We start from the raw sequence: 21,804 nt of genomic DNA, 5'->3' as shown, positions 1-21,804 counted from the left end.
CAGGTTGGATTAGAGACCTTCTGAGTTACCTTCCTACCGAATTATCCTGGCAGAGAAGTCTGTCATCTCTGTGCATTCTTTCTCTACAGGAGAAAGCCTTCAGATGAACAGTCTTCAAAATCCAAAGTCCTAGAGCTACCTCCTCCTCTTCAGCAGTTTCCTCTTTTACAACACCACCACCACCACAACAAAAAAACCCCAACAAAAAACCAAACCAAACAAATGACACCCCCTCAAAAAAAAAACCCAACAACAAAGCAAAGAAAAAAGTAACCAAATTAGAAACATAGAATCATTTAGGTCAGAAAAAGCTTTTAAGATCACTGAGTCCAACTGTAAGGGGAAAAAAGTGGGGTGATGTGTAATTTCAAATATTATGCTCAACTGATGCTTCCAAGAAAGTGCCTCTTAGATGCCTTCAGACATCTAATGTATCAAAAGCCTGGGAGATAGAAGTTATCACTACTATCAGCACAGAAAAGCAAGGCACCAGATGGTACACAGTCAGGTTTATTGAAAGACAGATCACATTCTTCCCTCAAAAAGTACAGAAACAAACCACCTGTCCTTTTACATAGTGATTTCATATCAGCATTTTAATTTCCACTTTATACTGTCTTCATAAGCATGAAGGAGAACCGCTATCAGTTGCCCATGTTTACCCACCACAATTTCATTATTAATATTATTTTATTTAATTTGGACCATGTGGTGTACAAGTACAACCAGGTCAAGTCCCTGTGGCTAATATTCATTTTAGCTATATGGCTATTATGTTCACCAGGGCTACTTGCAACTGCAAAGACAGTATGAATACACAGAACAGTGCTGAGTCCACAGAGCTATGAGAGCGTGAGCCTGCTTTTATTCTCTTCTCTAGCATCAGCAGCATTTCCAAACCATGTTTTAATGAGTGCCAGTATGAGCATTTTGCTCATCGACTGGATAGTCAGCAAGCCTCCAGCTATATCCTGATTCGGCAGAAGTGGCAGGTAAAAAGCCATATTTTTACTCATATCCTGTGAAAATGTGAAGAGAACAGTGTCATATGAGTTCTGCCCTACCACTTTTATAACTGTTTCATAAATACCATACTATTATGTTAGGAGTATCTTCTCACGCAGTTATTTGCCCTTCCCATCCCTGAGGCAGCAGCACCCATACCTGTGTTGCTCAGTAGATATTTACCTGTCAGATTTGCTCTTAAAAAACCTCCAGAAGTAATATCACCAAGACAACCAAGTTCCATGCTCAGATGTCCTGCTATACAGTTCTTTGCTTTAGAGATAACTAAAGCCTCCATCACTTTAAACATAAGTCTATTACTCCTTCTTGTTCCTCTACTTCCTTCCTTACCTGTATTTGAAGACCACGCCTTCCTTTCTCTAAGGTGAGCAAAGCCAGGCCTCCTGCAGTAGCTGTGCATGGTGGGCAGATGGCAATGCTCTCTCCAGACCCTTTCAGAGTTGCCTTTACAGCTCTGAGCAATACACAAGGACTGCATTTACACCTGCCAAAGTAGGTTCCCCTTAGCACGTCCCAGCCTGATATTGCTGACTTCTGTCTGAAACATGGTCCTCTCCCAGCAATCAGTCCCCACTCTGTATTCCCCAGCTTTCCTACTTCTGCCTCCCATGAAAATGTGCATTTGTCCTTACAGAAGGACATCATCTGCTCATAGCACTTCAGCTTGGCAGGACTGTTTAAACACCAAGGCTCTCCCCCCATGGATCTTCATCCTTGCTCACCTTAGGGCCACCTGCACTTTTATAAGCATGCTATCTCTTCTAAGTCATTAGTGCAAATATTTTTTTGTTAATGACTATACATTTAGATAACTAGAGACAACTACCATCTGAGTACACCTTCCTACCAATCGCACAACCTCATTGTTTCCTCAAACCCACACTTCCCTTAATTTTGTGTCATCATAGAGAAAAGCTTCACTAAAAATCAAGAAAAAATTACTTACTAAAAATCCCACACAAACCTAAATTTGCCTTTTACAATTTTCTTAAAACGCACTTCCCCTCCAGTTCTGGGGAGGGATTGCTAATGACTCACTCTTTCAACATTACAGCTACCGTAGTTCTACTTCTCATCTTGTTGCCACTAACAATAGTTAACAGTACAACTACAACACCAAAGGGTGAAGGTTAAAGCAGAAAAGATGTTTAAAACTTCTGCCTGTCCAGCCTCAGCAGTGGATACACAGATTTTTATTTCTTTTGGGCACCCATGGAAATATTTCCATGTTCATATTTCATATTTTCATGTTCTACTAACATTGTTTTCTCACATACATTTCTATGCCTGCTAATTGTTCAGGAAAAAGCCTCAGAATATCTTCAGAAAGCTATGTTAAAATAGGTTTACCTTTACAAGTGAAAAAAAAGGTAAGAAGAACAGAAGGTGGACATTTTAAGCTTCAAGACTTCCATTTATCAACCACCCATACAGAAAGCTTGATTTTCAGAGGAAAAGAACTGGCTCCTGGGTTCCCATTTGTCACAACTACAATGAAAAACTGAAGAGGCTTAATCTGCCCTAGCAGGAATGAAATTGGATTCAGGAGCTCCACAGCATATAAACCATTAACAGCAGGTGTCTCTGACCCAGAGTTTCTACCCAGAGATGTCCCAGGGCAAAAGAGTCCTGTAAGACAGGTGAAAACAAAGTCTTTTCAACCTCCTCTTTTCCTCAGCAAAAACCTTACTCCTAGTAGGGCTGGCATCAAGCCCAAAAGATTTAGAAAATTTTACTTCATTTCTGTTCTGGTTTGGGGGGTTTTGTGGTTATTTTTTTTTTCCTCCCACCTGTTTACTCTTCTCCTGGTTGTGTAAGCAGTTTTGAATGCTCTAACTCACATAAGTAAAGGCCTCTGGAGAAGGGAAGATTATACGGACTATTTAATGAGAGTCAGACTCATTCTCCCCATAATCACTACTTCTAGCTCCTCAAATCCTTCCTTTTTGGTAAGCTCCAAACAACCACCTATCTCTGCGCCTCATCCATTGCACGTTAACTAGTTGTCTTCATTCTTGACCAGATCCCTTCTCTGACCAGATGTTACCAGTCTCAAACGTCTGCTCAGTTACTCTCTTCCCTGTTTCTGTTTCTTGCAAAAGAAGGGAGGCAAACTTAGATCATTCAAACACCAAACCAGAAAAATCTGAGTTTCCAATACAACAAGTTTTCCTTCTATATGACACTCCAACAAGGTTTTTTGTTCCTCTTACTAGACATGGCTTTGAGGGATTATTATTAACTTCATTTTTGCAGGCAGAGAAACTAGGAAAATGATGCTTCACATCATTCCTTCAAGTAAGCCTAGGAGTTCTGACACTCCCACCTACTTCAGTGGGAATACAGATGAGCTCAACACTGAGTGCCTTTGAAAACCCCACCCCACTTTTCTGCTTCAAAGCAGTTCAAAACCTAACTCTCAGGCTCCTTTTAGTCAGTAAACACTACATCTGTTTCTAAGAAGTTATAAACATAGCATTTTGCAAAACAACTGTGCAAAATCCCTGGAAAAACAAAAAAAAACATATAAAAATGCATGAAGTTACCACATTTACGTAATACCAACGTGGACTTGAAGCCATTTCCCATAAAATATATGACAGGGCAAAAGATTATAAACACTGCAGCTGCTGATCTACTCAACATATTAATGCAATATTCATTCTTTTCCAGAAATGGAAATCAATTATCCCTAGAATTATTAATGCAGAGGCATTATGTAAATATGCAGAACTACCTACCCTGGAGTGAACAGAATATATGTTTCTTGTTAGGTTACTGCTGAGACATTTTTACAGCACTGGTTCCTGTGAAAGTTTGAGTAAATGTGTTTACATAGTACTTTCAAAGTGCAGAAATCATTTTAGGCTGCTGCCACAACCAAGGTAAATGGCACAATGTTTAGTGAAGTGTTAGATGACCAAAAAACTTGCAGTATGTGTCCCCCTTGTAAGTTAGCAATAGAGCCTGGCACTACTTTGACAATCCAAAACCTTCACAGAGGTTGCAGACAGCTACATCTCTGCTCTTAGTACCTTACAACGTGTCAACTTCTGCAATATTAATGAGCTTTTTCCTAAATAACGTAAAAGAAACATTGTCACGGTTTACAACCACCCATTGCCACATTAACAGTGCAATCAGTTAAAATAAATCAAAGCTGAGTGAATTAGTTAATGATCTTCTTAGTGTGCTTCAAAAGGAGAATAAGCTGCACAGTGAACCTCAGTCAAGCATTACCACTGATTCTGACAGTTTTTAAGTACCTAAATAATTCAGGAGTATAAATCTTAAAGTGATAAAGACCTAGGATTCTAGGTCATTCGGGCACTCCTGAAAACTTTCTCCAGGTCCTGGGTCAGTCAACTGGAACCTTTCACACTCAGCATCAAGTATAGCTTTAGCCCAAAATTGTTTGTCATAAAGTTACTGGATGCCACAGAGTGAATTGGTTTCTAGATTACAAAGGTCAAAGTTACCAAATAACTTTTCTGTTCATCACAGTAGCAGATGGCACAATGGATCAAATGGGCATGGAAAGAGTTATGAAAACTGCAACATTTTTGTCATCAATTATGACAGAGATGACTGTGACAGAACTGAGGGTCACAGGTGGCAGATCACACACTGAACCTCTGTGCAGCATCCCAAAATTAATCGAGGGTATCAGCACACTGATGACCAAGAACAAGTTCAAACCAGTCAGAGGCTGTGTACACAGGTACTTATAAAGGGAAGAAAAATACAAAAGCCCTTCTACACACCACATCTGCAGAGAATTTTACCACTGAAATAAATTTCCTACTTCTCAGTTTAAAATTTCTAAGAATCAAGCCACAAGATTGCAAAGGCACAAGATTGCACATCAAATAAATTGATTGAAGATATTGCCTTCTGCTTTGCAAAGAATCTGGTTATCCTTTTTTTATTTTTCTTAATTCTAATAGTTTTGATAAGCATTGATGAAACAAAAATATTACTGTCATATATGATTCACAATTAAGATAACTATATATTTCTGGCATGTATGGCAGCAAAGCAACATACCTGTGATTCCAAGCTACAGCAAGACAACTGCTATATCAGCCTGGACTCTGCAGAATATATCCCAAGCTGTACTATGCAACCTAAGGTTCAACACTGTGAAGACTGCATACAGTTGAGAATTAACTTGCAGTTGGACTGCTTCTTAGTGACCATAGCTCCTAACTTCTTCCAGATGTCAGAAATAGGTGCTCAAAACTGCCAACGTTTTCTCAGCCTTAGCTGTCACAGTGATCAGGTCAGGCACGAACCACAGGCAGTCTGGATACAACCCTTCATCATTTTTTCCTCAATGTGTATGCGTATAGATATCAAAATAAGTTCACATAGTAACATACTAAATAGCAGAAGCTCTGTTGCTTGGAAGCTCAAGAGACTACTCCACAGTTTTCACAAAAGGTTGCCCTTGCCATTCTTCATCGTCGTTTTATGTCACTATAATTAACATTTAGCTGTTCAAGTTGAACAGGTACATAGGGGAAAACCAGCACCTCTACAGTTAAGTTTGCCCATTCCATCAGTGCATCCTGTGGGACAACAGGAGGATCCAAGTTACATCACACCTCTGGAGGCCTCCAGCACAAAGCAGAGCTAACCTCACAGGTAGAGCAGGTGTTCCAGGCTTGTTCCACTGACCTCTGGACACCTCCAAGGGCAGAGGTCCCACCACATCTCTGGGCAATCTGCACCAGTGCTTCTCATAGCAAAGTATTTTTCCCTATGTTCAGAGAGTTTCCTTGGCTGCTGGTTGCAGCTGCTGCCTCCCAGCCTCAGCTATGTCCCTCAGAGAAATCCCATGCATGCTTTCTAACAACCTTCTTTTAAACAGATGGAAACAATTTTCCTTAGCCATCTTTTTCCAGGCTAAACAAATCCTGCTTCCTCAGTCACAGGCATGACAGACTTAAGTTGGGAAAATTAATTTATTGCCAATTAAAATAAATATTTAACTACTGATTTGGTTAATGGGAAAGGAAGAGGCAAACTTGAAAACAGCTTTCCTTCCCTTGTTCCCAAGGCTTGACCTCCCTCCAGACTCCTCTCCCTGCTCCAAGCAGTGCAAGAAGCTGCAGTCAGTCTGTAATGGCTCCTCTTTGCCACTCCACCTCCCTCATACTTGCGCCTGAACTGGCATTGACCCATTCCTGGTACTTCAGGGGATATCTGCTCTGGAGCCAAAGAGCACCCCCTTTGCCTCCAGCCTTGGCCTTTGCTCAGGCTTCCTCCTGTTAGGTATTTTCCACCTTTCTTAAATGCACTTTCACTGAGGCAACACCATGTTGGCTGTAGGCTTCAGCCATGCCCTGTGTTGGGTGGGTTGGAGCCAGCAAGAAGAGGCTGTCCCCCACACAGGGCAGCCCTGGCCCCTCATCACCGAGGCCACCTTGCAGCCCCTCTATGCCAGCACATCACCACAGACACCCAGCAGAGCCATGTAACTAGGTGATCCCTAACTCAATCTTCTTCCACTGCAAGGCCTCTGCCCCCAGCCCTCAAAGGCACATAGAAGGATAAAGCATGATGCTGTCAGGAAAAATTAAGGGAAAGGCACCATTGCATACCTCAGGCTTAGCTGTGTTCTTCACCACTAAATTCAGAGTTTTACCTACATAAACTGTTTAAACAAACTCCCTTAATTATCTGCTTCCACTACACTTACAAAAGAGTTAAGAAGTCCAAGCCATCCATGCACCTCTGAGGTGAGCATTACAAGAATCAAAGTAAGGATCAAAATCCATGCCATTACCTTTGAAGTTTAAAGAAATACCTTGAAGAGCTTGAAGTCCTTTAGTGACATTGACTTCAGATAAAAAACAGAAGGTGATATTTAATACCAGCATAATAACTACATTTAGTATACATTAGCAGTGCTTCTCAGCATAGAAGACATCTGGCCCACTCCTGAGTAAGTGATGGTTTGGGTAACTTGCCAGGAGGCAGACAGACTGCCTCTGATTTGTATATACTGGGAAAAAAAAATGCTGAATCAGCTTTCAGTACAAGCAGGCTTCAGCAAGAGCCGTATCTTCAACATCGTGTAGCTGCCAGGGCTTACACTCAGTGCTCATTAAGAAATTACTTTCCTCAGGGACTGTGGGCCATGCAGACCTGCAGCTTACATCTGCTACCTTCATGAGACCATGATGAGAGCTGCATCCCACCTTCTGATACCCACGTTTTAAGAGGATGTTCAGTAACTGGAAAGGAGTGCTGTAAATGTACGAGAGCTAGGAATAATTTATTACATTAAAAAAAGGCACTAAAAACTCAGGTCATTTTGTTTACAGTAGAAAAGCCATGGTCTAACTTAGTTGCTGTGGTTACATTCTCACATGGGAAGAAAATGCAGTTAGTGAAGGACTCTAACTTAGCTGATGTAAGAAAAACTATGGGACTTGAAATTAGAGTCAGACACATAAAAGTTAAAAATAAAAAGGTTCCAATAGCAACCAAACATGGTTAAACAGGTATAAAAGGCATTAGAAAGTCTGATAATCTCTTTTGACCCCAAAAACCTATGCATCTATACAGACAGCATCAGCTAAGGCCTCTATACAATTTGACTCCATATTGAGCAAAAAAATCCAATCAGTTTTTATTTCCAAAGCCTGAACTGCAACAGCCTTTCTAGCTAACCATCACCCAAAACTATCTTAACATACCACTTGTTTCAAATTATATATGTAGGTTTCTTCTGTGGCTGAAGTACAATATGAGACTTAAAGTATCTTAAAGGGTCCAGAAAGCAGAACCACTGGTGAAACAAATGAAAAGCAGTCTGCTCAGCAGGATCACACAAAACATTTATTAAAGACAGAATGAGTACAAATGAGACTTAATGAATTACCCAAAAGAATGATTATGTTCTTTTTCTCTGAAAAAGAAGCCATGATCCTGTTCAGTCCCTGCAGAATGGGATCAGCCACATTAAGACTACCCATTCATTTTGGTTCAAGTGCTTACTGGTGAGCACTGGAGGCTCCATGTGTTTGCCTGGCTCTCTACAGTGACATTAGAACTTCACTTAGAAAAAAAATACAAGAAGTCAAGTTTTTTATCAAACAATGCAGGGTTCTGGGTCACAAGTAACTTGCAACATCATCCCTGGATGCAGAGTATAGTAAAATATTTGTAAAATATTTTCCTATCTTACACTCTGATCATAAAATGCAGGCCCCATTTGATGACTGTGTGAGATTCAACAAAGATTTCAACAGTTCAAGAAAGTTGCAGTCAAGAAGGTTAGTAAACAAAATTCCAGTGATTTACTAGATTTACTTTACTCTTTTAGCAAAGTCACTTGTAGATGAAAGGTAGATGGATTCATTACATTTAATATCATAATGAGTTTCTCTTTTAGCTGTAATGTTGCATTGAATTTTATACTATTACACTTACTGTTAATCTTCAATTTCAGTATCTTTAATACAAGTTAGCATAAAGAAATTCCCAGAATCTCCTTGAGCATCCTTAGAATGATCACTCATGTCACACCATACAAGAAAAAACACCAGATATTCTAAAATATTATTTTTTCTAATGTACCAACCAGCCTTGTGCAGGCTTTTCCTACCCCAAAGCACCCACAACTTTCTCTTCTCTAGATGGAGGAAAGACCAAATTTTGATTAGTATTGTGTTCTGATAGAGAGAATTGCATACAGTATTGACATAAGATTGACAATGTAGTGTTTATGATACTTTGATTAGTGAATCTAAGTTTGGTGGATGTGGGATTTTTTGAGTTGTTTGTTTTACTTTAAAAAATAGCTATGAAAGGTTCTAGAGGTTTCATCTGACAATAAAATAAAGGACTTTTCCCCAGTTAAGTCCAGTCAGCATTTGTTTTAACACAAGTAGAAGTTAGAGAGATCAGCAGTTTCCAGACAGTAACCCCTGACTTGGCCCAGAGAACGATATTCAACAGCAGAACCTACTCGTACATTGCTTACATACTGCCCAGCTCAGTGATCTGGGAACACCAACTGTGGTTATACTATGAGTTTCATGATAGCCTAAAGCCCATCCACTAAGACAAGCAGCCATTTACAGAAAGTACAGTTTTGTACTTTCTGGCAACTTGCAGCAGAGCTTTCTGCACTGACTCCTTGCTGAAAAAGACAGAACCATCACAGCCTGTTTACTCCCTGCTGGGCTTATCTTTTTTACCAGGTGATACAGGATAAGTAGGTAAAAAATGATTGGGAGCCAACTTCATGTATAAGACTTGGTGCAGGGACATACTTTCAAAACTGGCTGTGCTCTGTTCAGCACTAGTGTGCCAGTCCTGCATGATGGGAGATTTATTACTTGCTAGCTCTGGGCCAGGAGCCCTGCACAGCATTACTCTGCTGGCAAAGGAGCCTCTGCAGAGCCACATCATTCTTCTGCATCATTTGAAAGTTGTGAGCAGTCACCAAATTACAAGAAAAGAGAGAGAGGAAGAAGTACAATGTCCAACTAGTGGATGCACAGGCATATGCAGAAAATTGCATTTGTTCATGGGGGCTCAAGTGCCTACTGAAGATATGCCTGCATGATGTGAACACAGACTGCTCTCCCTGGTACCTCTTTAATTCAGAGACAGCAACACCACCCAAAAGTTGCTAGTTAGCCAGAAAAAAACATTTGTTTTCCTGTAGCCAATGTCCAACAGAGTGCCTCAGGCAGCCCATGCATTTGACAACTAGTTCAGCAACTGTCTTAAAATACATTTGTAAAATATCTGCAAAAGCATAAAAAGCGTAAGGAATCCAGATTTACTCACAGCTCAGCAACATAACTGTCCACAGAGGAAATATTTCCCTTTGACTCAAAATACGCTTTATTGACAAATTTTTCATTGAAATGTTAGACACTGCTGCAGCACGCAGATGACTGTTCTGGTTAGAAGTTTTCCACTGACTCTTCAGTGTACCTCCTGCCTTCTATTTACAGGTTAAAGATGAGAGAAAATACATTTTAGAAATAGCTGTAGAAAACAAAAACTATAAATTTGAATAGGTGAGAAGCTTATGAAAGCAAAACTCAATTCAAGTTAGTACAGGACAAGGAAAATATGACTAAGCTTTTAAAAAATGACATGTAAGTACTATGAACTGGACAATAACCGTCCTACATAAACACTGTATATATAAGTAGATTACCTTGAAACAAGAATTAACACTGGAGTTTTCAGTGAGCAAGAGAAACACTCTAACTTAAAAATTATAATTGATTTTTTTCCCCCCTCCTTCCTCTAAACAGGGGGAGACATTGGCAAGAAGTCACCTCTTTCCTGCACAGACCATATTACAAGGGCTTCACCTATCCAATCTGGAACATAGAGAGATGCTCCTCCATCAGACATGAACAGAATAGTTATGTCAGGAACATTAGCAGCTTCCACCATATTTTTGTCCTGTCTGAAGCAAGTTTCAAGTCAACATCAGTTAGCCTGATTTTTATAGCCAGGAAAAAGATCTCACTGAAAGTGTTTGATTGATTATTTGCATGAGTTTAACCTCACAGTACAAGACTACAGGTGGTCTGAAAAGATAATTTATTTTCCACAAGTATCCCTGAAGCACCACGTGTGAGAGCTAGGCAGCATGGCTGACAGCCTTACATTACGGCTTTGCTAAATCTGGTTACATTTAATAAAAAATTAATTGCACAAAACTGTATTGTTGTAATGATCGTGCATATTGCTACCCAAAAACACGTAAAAAGAGTCAAAGATCAAACAGCCTTCTGGTCTCTGACCCAGCACACTTTTGGGAAAAGCTGAAGTTGGATTTCCCCTCAAACCCTGGACCAAGGACGCTGGTGCCCTCTTCTGGTCCTGTCCTTCGGAGACCATCAGAATACAGCGTCGCCAGCAGTCGTACTGTGAGTCAATCCGCTCTTTGCTTCTGGTTTAATACAACAAAAACCTCAAGGTCTTTTCCCGCAGGGCTGAACCCGACACTGTTCCTCTTCAGTAACCAGAGGTGACAGTACATTACGGCACTTAGGACAGTATGCTGTTCGAAAGCATGTGCTATGCAAATGTGATTCAGAGGGAACCTGGTTCTGCCACCTCAGTATCTGCACCGATGTTGCTGCTCATCTACAATCTGTTTTGCCATCCATTTTGTTAATTCCCAGTTATTTCTATCCTCTTTATGAGAGGAAAAAAAATTACCAAATGGAGGACGATTCTGTTTTGAGATACATGTCACTTCAGCTCACTAAGTAGTACCAAATGCCTAATCTGTTAAACACTGTGGGGTCTAGGGCTCTCTTTCTTACTTTTTCATGTTATTTACACATCAAACCACAAACAATAATAAACAAACAGAAAAAGCTTGGCTGCAGATGGTGCAGGGAGACTATTTCTTGCCAGAACTCAATGCTTCATTATGAGCCTGTTCTTTCAGCACTTGGCTCCAGTGATGCTCTTGTGTTTAAATAAAGAGGGTCTGAATATCTGAAAAACAAGGACTGAGGACTCCCTTATGGTTTAACTAGGTATTTACTGGTACTAATGGCAGGGACACTTGGTCATTCTGGACACATTGCTAAGGACAAAAAAGGGAAGACAGCAAGCCTAAGCTCTGGGCCAGGCTAGCCACACAGCCTGTTAGTTCACACAGACTATTTTGTCCTGCTTCAACAAGCTCTCTCCAAAACAAATCTACTTAAAAAACAAGCTAGCCCTACAAATCCTGGAAACAAGCCAAATGGAGACAGACATTTGGCCAGGAACCAGTCCTTGCTCAGTCCACCATTATTTTTCACTACCAGCACAGCCCAACTACACAAGCACTGCATAAAACTCCAGGACAGAGCCATTATTTTACTACCTCCAGGAGGATTAGGGCCAGGACTGCCTAGTCTTCCTTGTCTTGGCCTAGACCCAAGTTAATCTGATGTAGGTAGACATGTACTTTAGGATTAATTGTGTCATATGCCCAGTACCTTTCTGCAGACTGGCCTGTAGGTTTGTCTGTGCTAATTCTCTTCAATGTTTGCACGGCTGCCATCTACAGTGACAAACCACAAGGAGCACACAGAAGAGTTGTGACTGGCTGTATTAGGTACTTATCAAAGGCACTTCCTAAACCACCGTTTCTCTACATCTCTGCAGGAACAACAGATAAAGTGCACATACTCCATAAACTTGTTGTCATGGATGTTCATTATGGACATCTCATCATGCAAAGTTTTGTATTTTTTTCTATTAAGCAGATGCAACCTGAACATACAAGAGCATCCAGGAGAGAGTGTGAGCTTACCATACAAGAGTAAAATTATGAAACAGATAACAGCAAAAAATAATTAAGTATTCAATGCGACTCTTGTCTGATGCAGTAGGAAAACATATACATCCTCTATAACTAGTAGAGGACTTAAACTTCATAAGACTCAGTTTGAAAGGGGTTTAGAACATCTGAGTAGGGGGATGGGTCTGTACCTCCTCCAGTTCTCATCTCCCTAGCACGGTCTGCACAGCTCTTCAGTATATGATGATGATCTTACTCTGGGGAAGCAGGTGATGAGGAAAATTGCAAGATAAAAAGCTTAATTCCAGGAAGCAATTGCTGATGTTGCTGGCTTTTTCTCATCGCTAAGAGCAGCCCCACAAGCTGCTTGAAGGTCACGGGCTAAAATAAGTACCAACCTCAGCAATCAGAGCCAATTCCAGTCATTTGTAAAACTGACAACAAGCAGGTATGCACGAAGACTAATCACACAGGCAGATTTCCCAGCAAGGCAGACAACCTTCAGTCATGAATCAACAGCTTAACTATTCTAAACACGGTTAAAGCATTCTCTCTAACTGCCCAATTAGCCCTCAGATAGCCTTAGCTCATTCCGGAGAAGAAGAAAACAAAGGCACACCGTAGTTCTTAAATTACCACCTTACCATAAAGTTCTGCTTATCTCTTTTAATCATAAGGGAACAAGGGATTCACAATACATCCCCAGCTATAAAGAACAGCTTTCTTAGGACACCAGAGACAGCTACAATATTTAATTACTGATTAAAAAAGTCAACTAAACACAGAAGAAACAGGATCATACAACCACAGCACATTTGGGTCTCTTGAAAGTCACAGCATGATAATACAGAAACTGCTAGAATAAGATTAGAGATGGTTTTGTTTGTTTTTAATACCATTAAAGATTTCTTGAATTGAACATCATGGGTCAAAGTTAAAATCCTCAACTCAGTTCCAACCTACTCCACTAAGTGCTGAGTGATCCCTCAAAGCTCCTTGGATATGCTCAGCCTGCTGTCTCACTGGTAGCTTTTACTTCTGGCATATTGTCCCAGTACATTTTAAATGGGGGAAGACACTGTGACCTGCAAAGAAGTCAATATTCTGCCTTTGAAATACATATGCTGACATTCAGAGACTGATCTTCACAGCAGAGCTAACTGAACATGATCAGCCTTGACATTTCCAAAACTACACACTGAACAAAAAAACTTGAGGTCTCATTTGTGGCCATTATCTACTAGCCACTAAGTGGGATGGTCAAAAATGGAGACTACCTCTCTTTAGTCTTTAACATTGACTTTATTGCCTTTATTCCTTTTCCGGGATATGACTGTCTTCAAGAAGTCTAGTTCTGTTTCAAACATCACGCAAGGCTGTGAGCTTTATACCTCTTAGTTTTTCTGTATAGCATAGGCACTACACCAATGAAAAGTGAAAGCTTCCTTTTGTGTTGCTTTCATCTCCCTCCTTATAAATCCATATTCCTGTATACCTGATTTTCAGTACATCTTTTAGTACTCAAGTGTTTTTGCATCTGCATTCAAGCACTTCATCTTATTAAAACAGCATTATTTCACCTTTGTTATCACATTATGCCCAATTGGAGTATCTTTTATCCCTTGATCTCAGGCAGAGAACAGCCCACATGAGGAGGAGGTCAGAATTAAGTGTGATAATTCACACTGAATGAGAGAGGAGATAGCACCCAGTTTTCACCTTGAAAGAGTCAAGGTTCACTCACACAAGAGCAGTAAGACTATTTTCCTTGCTCTGAATAAGACAAATCCAACAAAAGGAAATGAGAATAGAGCATGAACCTTCAAAATGTCATTATTACACATCTCAGATGAGACCACTTCAAGATCAGTTTCTAGTGTCTGACAAATTCAAATTTAATCCATCTTGCCTAAACTCGTTATTAGCATTCACATTGCAGTATTATGTGATTCTTCATCTTAACCACTTAGTTTTTTTTCATTTTCCCTTTTTAGCTCTTGGACTGAAGGAATACTTAAGTCAAAAACTGAGCTGAAAAATAGTTATAAAACAAGAAAACAGATGAAACACAGTCTTCTTATATTATAGCTTAAAAAAAACCCAAACAAAAAAACCCCCAAAAAACCCCCAAACCAGGCACATTTGCATACCAAAGAATTGAAGCTCCAAAAAGATTAAATGCAACTATTGTAATTGTCTTGCAGCTGTAAGTAAAACCTAAGAAAGTAAAACAGAACAGAAGTTAGGATTCTAGGAAGAGTCCACATGTTAAAACACTTAGTAAATTCAGACCCAGACACCTCCTACTTTGTTAGATACACCAAATCTGTTGGCTCAGGAATATGACACATGGCTGTGGACATAGGCTGTTCATAAGAACAAAACTCATCTCTTACCCATTACTATTGTAGCATGACCATATAAATACCTTCAAACTGCTGTAATACTAGGAAAACAGTCCTGTACTTGAGATGTTTATTACTGCTTCAAGAACACCCAACACTACAGTAATTGCAGTTCAGCAAGCACTATTACTTACAAGTAGAGTGAGTGTTATTAACACGAGGTTTCAGCCTCATTTACTTGACTAGAAAGTGTTTGAAGCAAGAGACCATGAACTGTCTACGCTAGACTGAAATGGAATGCTCCCCTCCCTTAAAGGATATTTACTTTGAGATAGGTAAATCTCTCATAACCAATACCTCCACTTTGGAGGAATACAAGCGTTTGCGTTACTAGGGGGATTCACCAGCCTGCACAGAGAGGAATCAAGGGGAAGAAAGACTTACACACTTTGAGGGAAGTGTGTCATGACACACACATCAGTATAATCAGGTTTTAAAACCAAAATAAGAGGCTTTTTAGTTCATACTTAGTATGTCTGCTGAATAAAGTACTGATGTCAAGCATTAAGCCTATTCTTGCTTGGAAACACATACTAGTCTGTACAGATGGCTCTTAGGAAGCAGTAAGCATGGAAATTTTTAAACTCTTGCAGTAAGTGAATGCCTCAGACTTACCTTGCCATTTAGACAAGTGGATTATAGTTCTCTAAAATGCTGACCAATATGTCCAACTGATTTTTTAACTACTTTGGACAGGGACTATTATGTTTAATAGTACACAAGGTAGTGTGTGGGGGTTTTGTTTTGGGGGTTTTTCTGTTTTGTTTTTTTTAAAACATTACCTAACAAATAACTGACAGTGGGACATAAGACAGTGTAGCAGCCCAGGCTAAGATAATTCTGTCCCATCACCCTCCCTTGACATATTCAGCAGTGCTCTAGTGGCATAAGTGGTCATCTCAGACAGCCATGCTATAAGACTACTCCATACCACAAGTATGACTCAGGAGCCATGTAGCTCAATTCCATTGTCCCAGTACTACTGTTCAAGTACCTCACAGCTTTTAGCATTGCTCTCTACCGCAGTCTACCCACCAGTGTTTGAAGTTTTCCTAAAGCTCTGACAGCCAGTCTCCCTTCCTCCAACTCCCTGCAGAGCAATCCCCCTATCTGGCCTCCATAAAGGGAAGTCTGACTTTTACCTCAACACTGATGATCTTCTAAAAAGATGTTCAGAGTTCAGTGCATGTTTTCAGTCCGATATGGTAAAAAAGCTGCAGAAAATAGCTTCTGTTCATGGCTATGTGATCTTGTTTTATAGAAGAGGAAGAAACAAATAAGACTGCAGGAAATAACCTGTGTCTATGGAGATGTCACATTGTGTTGGTTCAAGCCATTCTTTATCCACTCCAGCCATCTTATAAATCCTGCTTACAGTGATTCAGTAAAAAAAGAAAACCAAAAAACCACCAAAATATCCCAACAAAAACCACCACAAACAACACACAAAAAACCACTCCACAATTCATTCCACTTACTGTTACTGCAGATATTATCTGGAGTCAGAAGATCCACAGAAGTAGAGTGCAATAAGACATTTATTAAAAGTGCTGTCAGTTATGTTAAGAGCTATAGTCTAATATTCTCTTTAAAAAAGGCATCTCATTAAAAAATATAAGCTTAAAACCATTCTGATCACTATGGTTACAGACACATGACCTGCAGTGCTCTATGAAATGTCAGACCAGCTTTGTTGATTGGGACAAAGTAATCTTCAAGTCCAGAATCCAGTCTCTACTGTAGAGGAAGAACTGCTGGGAGCTCCAGAAGAGACACCTGCAGGTACCTGGAATAGAAATACAGTTACTACAGATATTAGCTTAGCTGGCAAATCTAAAGCTATCACCTGCTTGTGCAATGCACTGGAGAAGAATCATCCTGCAATAGCACAGAAAGAATTGTTATCCCATCCATCTGTGTACTCACGGATTAGTTACTTTTCTGTTCAGAAAAGTTCTCCTCACAAGGCTGACAGAGGCTTCTGCTTCAGAACTAGAAGCTGACCACTATGCAAAGCTTGTGAGCTACAGCAGCTACAGCCCAAGCTGCTAAATCAGTCATCCAGTGCTTATAGTCTACAAGTTACAGAACACTGGCTTAGTGGTTACTTACTTTGTGTGCTTATACTTCTGCTTAATAGCTTGCAGCTGGCAATGGGGAGCATCAAGGCATGCTTTATGCAGATCACTCAGGCAAGGCACTATCTCACTTAATGAATACCCAGTGAACACAGCAAGTGTTTCTGGCTGGTCAGATGAGAAAAAAGAAAAAATAGTGTTACTCTATTGCAGTCAGTCATCTAGAAGATGCATTTCCTATGGAAGCAGAAGCCATTTTCACTACATCAGTGCTCGCTCTAGATTCTTTAGGCATGAAGAAGATTCAAGTGTACTCTGCCATCAGCTTCACTCTAGGTCTTTCCTGTTGCCATGAGATCTGACAAGCTCCTTCTGCTCTAAGCATGTGGCATCCATTACATCTCTTCTGGATCATGCTCTTTTCTAAAGCTATTCCTCCAACACACAGCTGGAAGGCCTATCAAGACTTGCGTTAGAGAAGCCACTCAGCGTAATTATTCAAATAGACACATTCAGTTCTCCCCTACTTCCCAGAAAGCCCCTGTGTTGTCTCTGGGGAAGGAGTTTTGGGGATTAGCAAGGCCATAGGTACAGGCTTGATGTAGAGTGAGCAAAACAGGGAAGTCCCTCTCATTTCAGTGAAGAGGCATAATATTTCACGTTTACTTATCGGGTAGTTGCATCAACCCGGGTGCAGCTACTCATCCTAGGTTTTCAGCCTTTATAACAAGGTACTTTGCAGCTACTCCTCCTACTTCTCAGCTCAGTTCTAATGAAACATAAAATAACAAAGTGCTTGATCTAGTTATTAACATACAGTTGTCCTTACCCAGAAAGATCTGTTCACTGTATAGTTTGCTAGACAGTAGGCTGCTGCAGCAATTTGTGAAGGGAGGTACTTCAGAAAAGGATCAGCTTGAAGAAGACTCAGCTCTGCAAGATACTGAACGAGAAAACCCTAAGTTTTTCAAGAATGAGCATAGCTGGTACAATCAGTCCAATACAGCAAGCACTAAAGTATCGTGTAAAAAACGCATGAGTTACATGTCTAGTGAGAAAAACTAGCATTCTAGTCCTGTTGATCTTACAGAAGATCCTCTAGCATGTTTCAGGGCAGACAGAAAGACCAAGTTTTGCCAAAGCCTGAAAAAAATCTACTGTCTTCTGAAGTTCTGGTCCCATCATCAGCTCTGACATAATTTTACAGATAGAGACTTAGAAAATTCGAGTTTTGTAAAAATAACAAAGACACACTCTTCCTATCCTCTAAGGCTCATTTACATAGGTGGACCCTACCTGGAGATCACAAATAAATGGACAGCTCTAAGAAGCAAAATTTGGGCTCTGCTGAAGTAGAGTCACAGTACATCCCTATACCGTTTACAGAGAAGCAAGGGGTGAGGCATTTTACTGTAAGCCTGCCCTTTCTAAGCAGGGTTGCCTACTCCATGCAAGTCCAATGCAGCTATGCAGACATTCTGTATCATTGTGTAGCAATATGCAGTAGCACCAAATCCAGGACAGACTTGCTACACAGGCACTGTTGAAAAAAACAACCGGAGTTCTACCACATAACTGCCTGTTCAGACAGATAGGCCAAACCTAGGACTTCCATGAGACATTTATCCAAAAAATCTTAGCACAAGCCACAGACCACAAAACATCCAGTTTTTAGGCCTGTTGCAGCTCCTTCAAGGATCACTTCTCCCTCCTCAGTCCCAAAAGGCAGACAGTTCTTACCCTTGCAAAGTTCTCTGTCCTCATACAGACTCCACATCTCTGAATATACTGAAGGAGGAACTGGTTGATGGTTGGGGCTGTTAGATCAAAACCAAGCACTTTGAGAAGCAGGTGCTCCATTCTTAGCAGCTGCTTCTTTGTGTAGGTATCATCTGTTATATAGACAAATTCATCCACTTCTGGTGGGTAGATCTCTTCGTACTTCCTGAAAAGGGGATATAGAAGCCACAATTGTCAGCTTGAAATTTATAGCAAAAGAAAGCTTTCTGCTGGACCTATGTCAGGATGACCATATGACATTACTAAGACTTGTGTAGAGCTCTAATTTTATTTGTTCTTCCAGGCTAACTAACAGTTTAGCTTCAAATTTGGGCAAATATGCTCAGAGGAACTCCAAGTCATCAGTCTAGATAGAAACACACTCACATTAGCTCTTGATTAATAGCAAACTTTCAGTAGGAATGTCTCAGTCACATAACACACTCCAAACAAAACCCCATGCACTAAGCTATGTTGCTTACCCTGTCTACTTAAAGCAGTTGAAGGTTAATTGCAGATTGCAACTGTGAATCTATTGCAGCCCTACAGGCTAGGAGCCCAACACAGTAGTGTTTTCACTCCTGCTGTTATGGTTACTAGATTTCCCCACTACAGTTCCTCACATCAAACATTAAATCTTTAATTTTGCTAGCGTCAACGTAGTTGAAGTTGCTAATCTTGAGACATCATGAGAAACTACCAACTACTGCAAGCTTCTTTCCTTCCTTTTCTATGAGACTGAGTCCAAAAATAAGTTTTACCTCACCAAAATTTCATTAGATGAAATACTTACGCAGCCAGAAGAATCGCTGCTGTTCCTACAAGCTGCAGCTTCCCTCTGAGAACAGACATGCAGGAAAGAAACCTGTCCAGGAAGTTCACAGCCAAGTACAAAGTCTCTGTCCGAAGTTTATACTCTTCCCCTACTTCCACCAGCCAGTCTACCAAGATGGCACGCATTCCTGTTGTGATATCTGGTTGCTTCTTCATGTAATAGGGCTTGGGCCTGAATCTTAGCTGTTTGGAAAGAGTTGAATCAGGATGCTCACCTCAAAGAGAACTATGGATTTCTGAGCTGCTTAACATTCTTTACACTTGCACTAAAATGAGCAGCAGTTGTTCCACTGTTAATAACTATTACTACTAAGTACAATTATAGTGCTAGTTGTAATAATTACCAGCTAGTGGCATCTCTAGAAAGTGGTATTTCTACACTGAAGAAATAGAAGCTACTGGATTAGCAGCAGAACAGTAAAAGACTTCCTGGACTACAGAGAGCCTTTGCCATCAAACAATTAAATCATTCAGAAGGACCCGAAAATGAACAACTCACATTTTTCCCCCCCTCTTCTTATTAGGAGCCTGCACTTCACTACTCTGACACAAAGGTAGGAAAAACTGCTTCTATAGCAGGACAGCTGTCAGTGGGATCATATCAAACTGCTTTAGTATTTTTTCAGCGTTCTATTCCCATCTGCAAGAATTCTTCATCCCAAAGAGTTGAGATGCTCCAGTCACAGGAAATTTCAGGAACATAATAATCCTGAAAGATCTTATCAGTGACTATATGCTGCCTTCAGAGATTACTTTTACTATTTGCTTTCTCTCCTCTGCAGTTCAGTGGCAGCCTTGGGTTATCCCAGGGCAGCCATACAGCCATACATCTCTGCAATACTGTAGCCCATCACAGGGACCACAAGTACCTGTAAGCTTCTTACAAGCCACTCACTTCAGCCTCTCGGAGGTACTGATGGATGTCTTCTGCATACTCTTCCACAGTCAGAGTTATGACATCTTCCATGTGATCCTCAGGCTGGGACTGGAAGGATGTGTCCACTACCATAGGAGATCCTAACAGGTAATAGGAAGCAGCAAGACATTTGTGTAACCTCTTCCTTCACCTCCTCCTGCACCTTCCTATTTTAACTCAGAAGTGTTGTGCCTCATGTAGACACAAAGTTATCTTGAAGTGTCATTTATGTAACATAAGCTACTCACTACTTTACCAGCCTCACAGTTCATAGCCACCCTACGTGTAGTTGCACTATGGATACCATCTGAGTAGTAACAGGAGTTACCTGAACTCAGATCCAATAGCAGGTGAATACTGGATGTCATTGCACTAGTATTCAGGTCACACTGGCTTGATTCCAGCTCTTCAGACACTTGGTAGCTGTAGTTTTCTTTATCTTCTGGGTCATCTATGTAGATAGCAAACCCTTGCTTCGATGCAGCGTTGAACAAGCAGCTGGGCACTTCATCTTTTCCAGATGAAGGGATGGTGTTTTCAGAGCCAGGGAAGTGCTTGGTAACAGCAGCACCCTGAAGCAGAGCACACAATATATGCTGTGGAAGGGCTACTCAGGGAGAAAACAGCAAGTGCCACTTGTTTTCAAAAAGAAAACCACTTTCCTTGCCTAACAGACACCAATAACATAAAAGTTCATGGAAAAAGCCACCAGCTACAACTGGTGCTTCAGAACTACCACCTGTTGCTGTCTTGCTGTGACAGATTCCTCATAGAAAGGGTGAGGTGTAGTGAAAATTAGGAATGGGGGGGAAGCAGCCCCACATTTAGTGCCTAACACCAAAGAGAATAAGGGTGCTGCTTGGTTCTGATGGGGCTGGAAAATACAGTCTGCTCCACATTCAATTCTGGCAAGGAGCAGCTGCAAGTGCAGCAAGTTAACATAATAAAAGTGCTTAGGCATTGCCACAGACTTATGAAGGACTTCATTTGCAAGAAGGTACTTCAAGCAGAGTTGAAAAACTGAAGTCTGAACTTTTGCGCTTAAGCATCGCAATCCCTAGGACTACAGGCTACAGTGTGACCAGCCTACAGTCCTTCACATTGTCTACTACCAGTAAGCCACAAACTGAGTTAGGGGCTTTATAGAGTCACAACCAAGAAGAGTTTGCGTACATGTACTAGCTGCTATGTTAGACCCTGTAAGTCAGCATGGTAACATTTTTCCTGCCACACCAGCAGACCCCAGGAGGATCCAAGGAACAGAAAAGCCAGACAGACAACCTGCCATGAACTTGAGCTTCTTGAAGGCTCTGGCACTTTGAAGGGAATATGGCCAGCACACAGCATTGGGACCTTTGGGTAAGCATCAGTGAACAGCCCTTCCTTAAAACTACCTGCTACACTACAGGTGGTAAATGCTCAAGTCTCCCTTTTTTCCAGGATGAATTATTTACTCAAGAGTATTTCCACGAGGAA

The 21,804-nt window shown here is 40.7% G+C and overlaps 1 protein-coding gene across 1 annotated transcript; it reads right to left on the bottom strand.

The window, feature by feature from the left end:
* Window positions 1–16,249: 16,249 nt before the first annotated feature.
* On the bottom strand, window positions 16,250–21,377 carry CCNA1 (cyclin A1). The gene is made up of 8 exons (XM_029960910.1): window positions 21,330–21,377; window positions 20,657–20,900; window positions 20,308–20,429; window positions 19,372–19,595; window positions 18,540–18,744; window positions 17,629–17,742; window positions 16,834–16,967; window positions 16,250–16,507 (listed from the first exon to the last, which is right to left on the bottom strand). Exons 1-8 carry the CDS (start codon window positions 21,375–21,377, stop codon window positions 16,456–16,458), a joined length of 1,143 nt encoding a protein of 380 aa, XP_029816770.1. The 3' UTR covers window positions 16,250–16,455.
* Between the last annotated feature and the right edge of the window lie 427 nt (window positions 21,378–21,804).

The sequence above is a fragment of the Manacus vitellinus genome, unplaced genomic scaffold (assembly GCF_001715985.3).
Source record: "Manacus vitellinus isolate BGI_N305 unplaced genomic scaffold, ASM171598v3 scaffold_2_pilon, whole genome shotgun sequence".
NCBI classification, from domain to species: Eukaryota; Metazoa; Chordata; class Aves; order Passeriformes; family Pipridae; genus Manacus; species Manacus vitellinus.
This window is presented reverse-complemented; position numbering and strand designations above follow the sequence as displayed.

Coding starts and splice junctions, on each gene's coding strand:
- CCNA1 (XM_029960910.1), bottom strand. CDS start 21,377: ATGCTTAAGCGCAAAAGTTCAGACTTCAGTTTTTCAACTCTGCTTGAA. Junction 19,596..20,307: donor AGTACCTCCGAGAGGCTGAA/GTGAGTGGCTTG, acceptor CTTTCCAAACAG/CTAAGATTCAGGCCCAAGCC. Junction 16,508..16,833: donor CAGAAGTATAAGCACACAAA/GTAAGTAACCAC, acceptor TTTCTATTCCAG/GTACCTGCAGGTGTCTCTTC.